The sequence below is a fragment of the Miniopterus natalensis genome, chromosome 20, assembly GCF_054644295.1.
Source record: "Miniopterus natalensis isolate mMinNat1 chromosome 20, mMinNat1.hap1, whole genome shotgun sequence".
NCBI lineage: Eukaryota > Metazoa > Chordata > Mammalia > Chiroptera > Miniopteridae > Miniopterus > Miniopterus natalensis.
Genome location: NC_142100.1, coordinates 15865299 through 15872676, shown reverse-complemented (window position 1 = coordinate 15872676; position 7378 = coordinate 15865299). Strand labels below are relative to the sequence as shown.

At 59.1% G+C, this 7378-nt stretch overlaps 1 protein-coding gene across 1 annotated transcript; it reads right to left on the bottom strand.

Annotated features, from left to right (window-relative positions):
• Positions 1–602: 602 nt before the first annotated feature.
• On the bottom strand, positions 603–5005 carry CASTOR1 (cytosolic arginine sensor for mTORC1 subunit 1). Its single transcript, XM_016198659.2, has 9 exons — positions 4856–5005; positions 4216–4286; positions 2844–3031; positions 2625–2757; positions 2229–2352; positions 1671–1784; positions 1482–1564; positions 1300–1394; positions 603–1165 (listed from the first exon to the last, which is right to left on the bottom strand). Exons 1-9 carry the CDS (start codon positions 4966–4968, stop codon positions 1097–1099), a joined length of 990 nt encoding a protein of 329 aa, XP_016054145.1. The 5' UTR covers positions 4969–5005; the 3' UTR covers positions 603–1096.
• Between the last annotated feature and the right edge of the window lie 2373 nt (positions 5006–7378).

Below are 7378 nucleotides of genomic sequence, written 5' to 3'. Positions count from 1 at the left end.
CCCCTGGCGAGGGGAAGACCAGCGTATGGACTCCCAAATTCCCACGCTGGCTGACCCCCTCCCACCACTACGCCAGGAGAGCCCTGGTGGCAGGAACTGACTGATCTCTTGGCCAGCAGGGACTCCTATGAGGGACAGCCAGACTCAGGCATGGTCCAAAAGAAAGCAGGCAGTGGCCTGGAAAAAAGGTGCTCCTGGGCCCTCCTTGAGGTTTCCCAACAGGTCAGCCATACCCATGGTGGCAGGGCAAGCAGGGAACACGCAGGCACGAGGGTCTGGGAGTTTCTACCCATGTTCAGAACCTTCTGGGCTACCCTGGGAGCAGCAAGGAATAAAGAAGAACCCAGACTTCAGAGCCAGGCAGCCCTGGATAGGAATCACGTAAATGGCTAAATTATTTCACCTCTCAAAGCTCCAATTCCTCAGCTCCAATGGCGATGGTGCACCTACCACTCTTGAGGTGAGAACTGAGTGAGGCAAGGCGAGCCCAGCCCCACGCCAGCTACACGAGGAGACCAGGGCCTCAGGCAGTGGGCCCGAAGAGCAGCACAGCGGCTGTGGCTGAGGCTCAGACAACACCCAAAGACCACAGCCCAGCCTGGTCACTATAAGCCCTTTATTAACAAATTGATTAAAAAAAAAGAGGAGAGATGTAAAAATACTTTTCTCGGAGGCCCCGTGAGGGGGAGGCACTGTCAGAGCTCCCCTGATCAGGGAAGGCAGCCCAACCAGAGGCAGAACGGAGATTAGGGCCCTGTCCAGGGAGCAGCTGGCCTGGGTGCTGAGAGGGGGGATGGCTCGAGCCTCAGGCAGGGAATGTGCAAAGCCGAGGCTGGGCGGGGAGTGACGGATTGAGGGCGTCCCTGTGGAAGCCCAGAGCACCGTGTTCCCGTGTGGGCAGACACACGTGTCCACGTGAGAGCCGGTGCCTGCACGCAGCTTACATACAGAGAGCAGAAGGAGGGGTCCCCCTGCATGAATGAGGGAGAAAGGAGAGGGAAGTGGGCTCATCCCAGAGCTTGAGGAAATAGCTTAGAGAAGTCTCTGGAAGCCTGGGGTGAGGGAAGGGCACAGAGGCTGCTGCTCCCCTCTGGCCTCAGGAGCCCAAGCCCTCCTGCCGTCGCTGGAGGACTTCAATAACGCTGCCGATGCCGTCCTCGGGCACCTGTGGGCAGGTTGGGGGAGGAAGGGGTCAGGGCTGTCCCAACTTCCTGGCTCACTGGGACTACCTCTTGTCCCTCCATTTTTCTGGGCCTCAGTATCCCTTCGGGAGCCCCTACCCCAACCCGTGGTGCTCACCAGGGCGTGGTCAAAGTTGAAGGTGCTGATGTAATAGGCAGAGATGTCAGCTGCAGCCAGGGGACCCGCGATCTGGGCCACGATCCCACATTCATCTGAGGGTTGAGGACGGGTTCATATGGATCACCCTGGTCACCCCACAAGCCCTTCCCAAGCCCCCAACACAAGGAAACAGTCCTCACCAAAACCCAGGGGCTGTCCTCCAATGCGCACCATCCTCCACAGCTCTCCTGAGGAGCTGGTCAGCAGGAGGTCACTGGGGAACCTGGGAAGACAGGTAGGCCTGGTGACTTCAGAGTCTGATGCTCCACCTCTTTCCTCCCTGGGCCGGCTTAGGGTCTGTGGCTCACCCTCGGTCAAGGGTCACATACTTTTTCTGCGTCTCTGCATCCATGACGATGGAGATGTAGCCCTCAATGAGGGAGAAGGCAAAGAACGTGATGGAGCTGGGTCCAGGATCGCCAGGGGCTGCCTCTTTGGGGACACTGGTGAGGGACAGGAGGCTCAGGTACTCTGCTGGGTACCCAGCCCACTCCATCTCCTCCCAGTCAGCCTCGAGATCCCTAGGCAGGCCCTCCTGTCTCTGGGCCACTTTCCTTCCCTGTCCTAGGACCCTGATCCTCTGATGGTGCTGGGTGGGGGCTGGGGAGGGCTATGAACCCTCCCTGTTCCAAAGGACCCCAGGGCCAGAGGGCCTGAACAGGGCATGGCCCCAGCTTGGCTCTGCCCACACTACAGAAGAGGGCTCCAACTATAGCACTGGGGCCTTCCCCCAACATCAGTGAAGGGCTCATGGGCATCGCAGGCTGCCAGGAACCCAAGACACAGAACAGGGCACAGAGTTACAGAACCAAGGGATGGGAGGAAGGTGGGAGGAGAGAGCATAGGGAATGGTGACGTGGCAAAGGCTAAATGCAGACAAGGCCCACCTGTGAGAGTAAAAGAGGACATCGATGAGGGTGGTGGCGATGGCTGGCAATGTCTCAGGGTCCAGTGTGAGGACACAGAAGCGGTTCTGCGGGCTCTGGATGGGATGCACCGTGGGGTTGGGCCCTGTTAGGAGGGAACCAGGAGGTGGAGATTGTGGAAAAAAGGACCATGGGCTGGGGCGCCCCCTGGTGGCCGACTAGGGAGGGGCCTGGGCTGGGTGGAGCATCCCGTTCTACAGGCATCAGCTTTGGTTTCCCCACTCTCATCTCCCTATCTGGTGAGGTGGTCAGTGTCAACTAGTCTCCCCGCACTCACAGACACACCTGCACAAGCGCAGGGCCTCAGTGGGAAGAGGAGCCCCCCGCCCAGGTCTGGGTGTCAATGGGCACCCTCACCATGCTGAGCACGGGGAAAGCCATTGCTGGAATCATCCCTGGCAACAGGCACGGGCTCCCCGCCCACCTCTCGGTAAATGTCGAACTCCTGGGCCAGTGTGTGAATCACCACGGACAGGTCCTGTTCCCGCACCTGGGCCACAGGAAGATGGCGTATCACATGGGTCCCCAGGCAGCCATACCCACCCTTCCCTACATCAGCACCTGTGTGAAACTCACCAGGATGAAGTCCGTCTGGTAAGTGGACAGCATCAGCACAGACACATGGTGCTCTGCCAGTGGCGCAATAACTGAGCGGGCAATCTTAGTGACCCCAGCAGCTTGCACTGCTGCACCGCTGTGGGATGACACGTTCATCACCAGCCATGTGGCCTCAGCCACTTGCAGGAACTCAGATGGGGGCAGCTCTGGAGGCAGAGGGCGCACGACCAGTCAGGGACTGCAGGGCTGACCCCTGCCCCTCATTTTCCCTGTCTGTGCCTTGAAGGGCTCTACCAAGGTAAGACAAGGTCTAGAGACTGGGGCTATCTCTCTCTCCCAAGTTCTGCTACTGACACCTGCATGTATGCAAGGACTGAGATGTGCTTCAGGTGCTAGCCTGCCAGGGACCGAAACTTTCCAGTTAAGATTGGAGCTCCAGATTTAGCCAGACCTGGATTCAAATCCCAGCTTCACCATTTACTTGCTGTTGACCTAGTGCAAATGATTTAACTTCTCTGAGTCTCAGTTTCCTCATCTGTAAAATGGGATGACAGTGTGTACCTCGTGAGTGTTCTGCGGGTTAACAGAGGTGTTATACCGCCTGGCGCCACGAGGGGGCGTCATTAGACCAGGTTGGCTGGGGGATGCCTTTCCTCCTTAACAGACCCAAACTTTCCTGCAGTACAAACAGGGAAAATAAGGCCTGAAGCAGCGCAGTGGGAGATGGGTCTCCATTTGGCTGGACTGAGACTCCAGGCCTGGGAGGATAGGTCAGGCTGGCAGGAGTAGGAGCCAGATGTCAGCTCCAGAGGCCAGGGAAGGGCCAGGCTGGCATCCAGTCCAGACCAGGGGCTGAGGCCAGAACGGCTACTAATTGCCCAAGCATAGCTAAGAGGTTCCTGCCCCCCACCCTGCCCCCACCGGCCCCCAGGACGCTGGCCTAGGCTGGCTGCCTGCTCCTGCATTCCTTCCCCAACCCTCAGACTCCTGGAGTTCCCAGACAGCCAGGGAGGGGTTGAACAGCACCAGGGAGAGAAGTCCAGGGGGAAATAATGGCCAGAGGGATATAAAAGCCACAGGAACCCTTGATTCTTGCCAGCAAGCCTAACTGAGGCCCTGCTGCCAGTCTGAGGCTGCTAAGTGCCCTTCACACGCAGCCTGTTTATAAAGCCCTCCTGGGACCCTATTAGTCAGAATCATAACTATACCCATTTTATATAAGAGGAAACAAAGCTCAGAGGGGGGAAATGACTTGCTCAAGGGCACACAGCCAGTGAGTGGTGGCGTCCAAGTTGAACCCAGATCCATCTGCCTTCACGGCCTCTGCTCCTGGGTCACTGGACCCAGCACCTAGTGAGATCCGCGCCGTCCCTCCCCAGCCCGGCCGCACCTTTGAAGCCCTCCTCGTCCACCATGAGCGTGTAATCCTCGGGAGTCTCCGTCAGGCTGAAGAACTTGCACCTGGTTGGGGGTAGGGGACATCTTCAGCCTGGGCTGGGAGGAGGAGGGTAGACTTCGCTCCATCCGCCCGTAAAGACCCCCTCCCTGCCCCCTCAAGCCTCAATTTTCTCCCAGAGGGGCGTGGGCCCCACCCCCGGAATCGCGAGCAGTTTCCCGCCTCGCGCCTCCCGCCTCCGCAGGAGCCCCCCGCCTCTCCATTCCGGGAGGTCGGAGAGGCTGACCCGGGGCGTCGGACCCGGAGTCGCCTAGACCGGCCCCTCGGACCCGATGGGAGGCGTCTGGAAGAAGCTCCCCGCAGTCGCCAGGAAGGAATACCCCCATTTGATACCACTTGGAGTTCAGCATTGCCCACCTTAGGCTGTTTGCGCCTTAACTGGCCCGGGATAGGCGGCGGTCCCGGCGAGGGTAAGGCCAGGCCGGATGGCGGCCGGAGGGGTGGGGTGGAAGGGCCCTCCCCGCCCGCTCCCGTTCGCCCCCCGCTCGCCCCGCGGCGACTCTAATCTTCCGACCTCGTCCCGGAGCGATAGTGGAGCCCACCCTAATCTGTGGCCCCGAACCCGGGCGCGCACCGGCTTCGGCGGGGCAGGAATAGCAGCTTGATGAGTGGGTGGGTGTAGAGCCAGAGACCGGAGCGGGCGAGGCTCAGCACCCGCACCCGGTGCTCTAGGATGTGCAGCTCCATCGCGGTCCGTGCGGACCGGACCCGGCCGCCAGCCAGACCCAGGCCGCGCCGGGGGCGGGGCGGGGCGGGGGGGGCGGTGCCAGGGCTTAAAGGAGCCGCCGCACATCCCAGTCAACGCCGCGGCTACGCCTCGGACCCGCCCAGCGCTGGCCGCGTCCGGCTCCCTGACGGCCACGCCCTGCAAGACGCGCGGCCTATCAGGGGCAGCCACGCCTCCTCCAACGCTGAGCTTCAGCCCGCTCCTCCAGTCCGCTGAGCACCGCCCGGACTGGCTCCGCCCCTTAGCAATGGCTTAGGGATCACCCGCTGACCCCACCCCGTAGAGTCCTTCAGACCCCGCCCGTGCCACGCCTCTTCTCGGAGCTCCACCCTTCCACAAGTAGCCCGTGGATCGTGGGGTGGCAAGCTTGTGGGAGACGTGGGGTCGTTTCTGCCCTTCAGGCCCCCATATGGACCTTATGGTTGAGGTCACTGAGGCTTGGAAGGCCCGCGAGGCGAATCAGGGCTTGTCTGGGACCAGAGCGCTGCCTCCAAAACCCTGGAGCATGGAGGGGTTGCGGTCCACTCTGCAGCCCTAGGAACCCTATGATTCTCTCAACAGTGTCCTGGCACCTTTCTTCCTCCTTCCTCTCATGGGATAAGTCTCTCCACCAGGGTCACAGAGATAGTAAGGGCCCCATCCATCTTTGTCATACTGTTGGGTAGGGTGCTGAAGGCAGCCAGGGCTAAGGAGGCCCCCTCAAGACTAAGGCCAGCCATGCCCAAGGCTGACTTCTGGGGCTCACTGGGTACTCAGATCACAGACCTGAGGCTTGAGCCTTGCTGAGGCCTCCAAAGCCAGCAGCCATTAGAAAAACCCATCCAGTCTGAGCATATCTAAACTTGCTTCATGCCCAAGGAGGCCCCTAGCACTGGCAGATGCCCCAGATCTGAGGCTTTTGAGGACCAACTTGGGCTCATTTTGAAGTTAGGATTGGGTTCTGCTCAGGCCTCCTCAGGTCTAAGAAGACTCCAAGGCTGAGCAGGCATCAGCACACCTCGGTTGGCCCAGTAGCAGGACGGAGCATGCTCTGGGGGGGCCCTTGTCTGGCTCAATCATCTTCAGGCCTCAGATCTGAGGCTCTGAGCCAAGCAGGTTAAAGCAGGCCTCAGGCCTGACTGGGACCCAGCAGGCCTACACAGGCCTCCTGCCTGCTTGGGAGCCTCCACCGTAAGCGGATGGAAGTGGGGCAGTGCCTTCCCTCCCTGGACTCTCTGGCTCAGTGGATTCCTGTGGAACACTGTGCAGCTGCCACATCCTGGCCTGTCCCCTAGAGGGTCAAGGGGAGGTGACTGTCCTTAAAAGCTGAGACCCTCATCAATGGTGCAGATGGGGTGGGAAAGCCACAGGCTTGATGTGATGGCTGGGAGGCAGGAAGTGATGGCCTGCCCTGACCCTTGACCTCCACAGGCCTCAGTATACCCAGCTGTATCAGAACAAGATGTTCTAGACTAAAGCCCTGAGATGCCTGAAAGCTCCTAGGGAGGCTCTACTCTTCCCTCTCCTGCACCCTCCCCTCCATAGCCCAACCCAGCTTGGTGGCCTGCCAGGAACAGCAGCTATTGTTTGACTGGAAAAGCTGCTTCCTCAGCAGAAGGGGGGCCTCTCCTAGGGACACCCTGTCCATAACCTCACCAGTCATCGGGTTGTGACCATAAAGCCTGCCTGGGCCCTCAATGGCAGTCAGGTCATCTGGCACCCTGGTCAGGAAGCTGAGTGGATCTGGATGCAAATTTAGACCAGCTTCATCTTTCTTACTCAGCTCCTCTGTTGCCTCATCTGCCAAATGGAAATAATAATAGAGCCTACCTCATCAGCTGGTGACACAAACAACCCAGCATGGAACATGCTAAGTAAATGACAGGTGGCCCTTGATCAAAGACCCAGCCTTCTCCCCTCTTCTAGTGGAAACCTGGGCTGTACATGTGAGGGCACTCATGGTCTCCTATCTCTGGCGCCAGTACACAACCCAGAATGAACACTCAGAGCCTTATTGAGGCCCTAGCCAGGTAGCTCAGTTGGTTAGAGCATCACCCTGATACACCAAGGTTGTGGGCACATACAAGAACCAACCAATTAATGCATAAATAAGTGGAATAAATCAATGTTTCTCTCTCCCAAATCAATAAATAAAGTTTTAGAAAAAACTAGGTCCAAAGTGGTATCCAGGCCAGACCTTAGAGGAATAACCCGAAAGGATCTTAAGGAGCCCCACCCCATCAGTGATGAGCAGGAATCAAAGCGTGGGGAGTACGCCCTGCTCTGCCCTAGCACTGGGCTCCAGTCTGGAGACCCTCATCCATTGTAGATGGTAGACATGGGGCAGAGGGATGGAGGGAGGGTAAATGGGGACCAGGAACAGGGGCTGGC

Bases quoted from the DNA above. Each gene is read 5' to 3' on its own strand.
- CASTOR1 (XM_016198659.2), bottom strand. From the start codon at position 4,968: ATGGAGCTGCACATCCTAGAGCACCGGGTGCGGGTGCTGAGCCTCGCC. The intron at 4,287-4,855 runs GTGCGCGCCCGG...ACCCCCAACCAG, and splicing joins TTCCTGCCCCGCCGAAGCCG to GTGCAAGTTCTTCAGCCTGA. The intron at 3,032-4,215 runs GTGCGGCCGGGC...CTCTGCCTCCAG, and splicing joins GGACGAGGAGGGCTTCAAAG to AGCTGCCCCCATCTGAGTTC.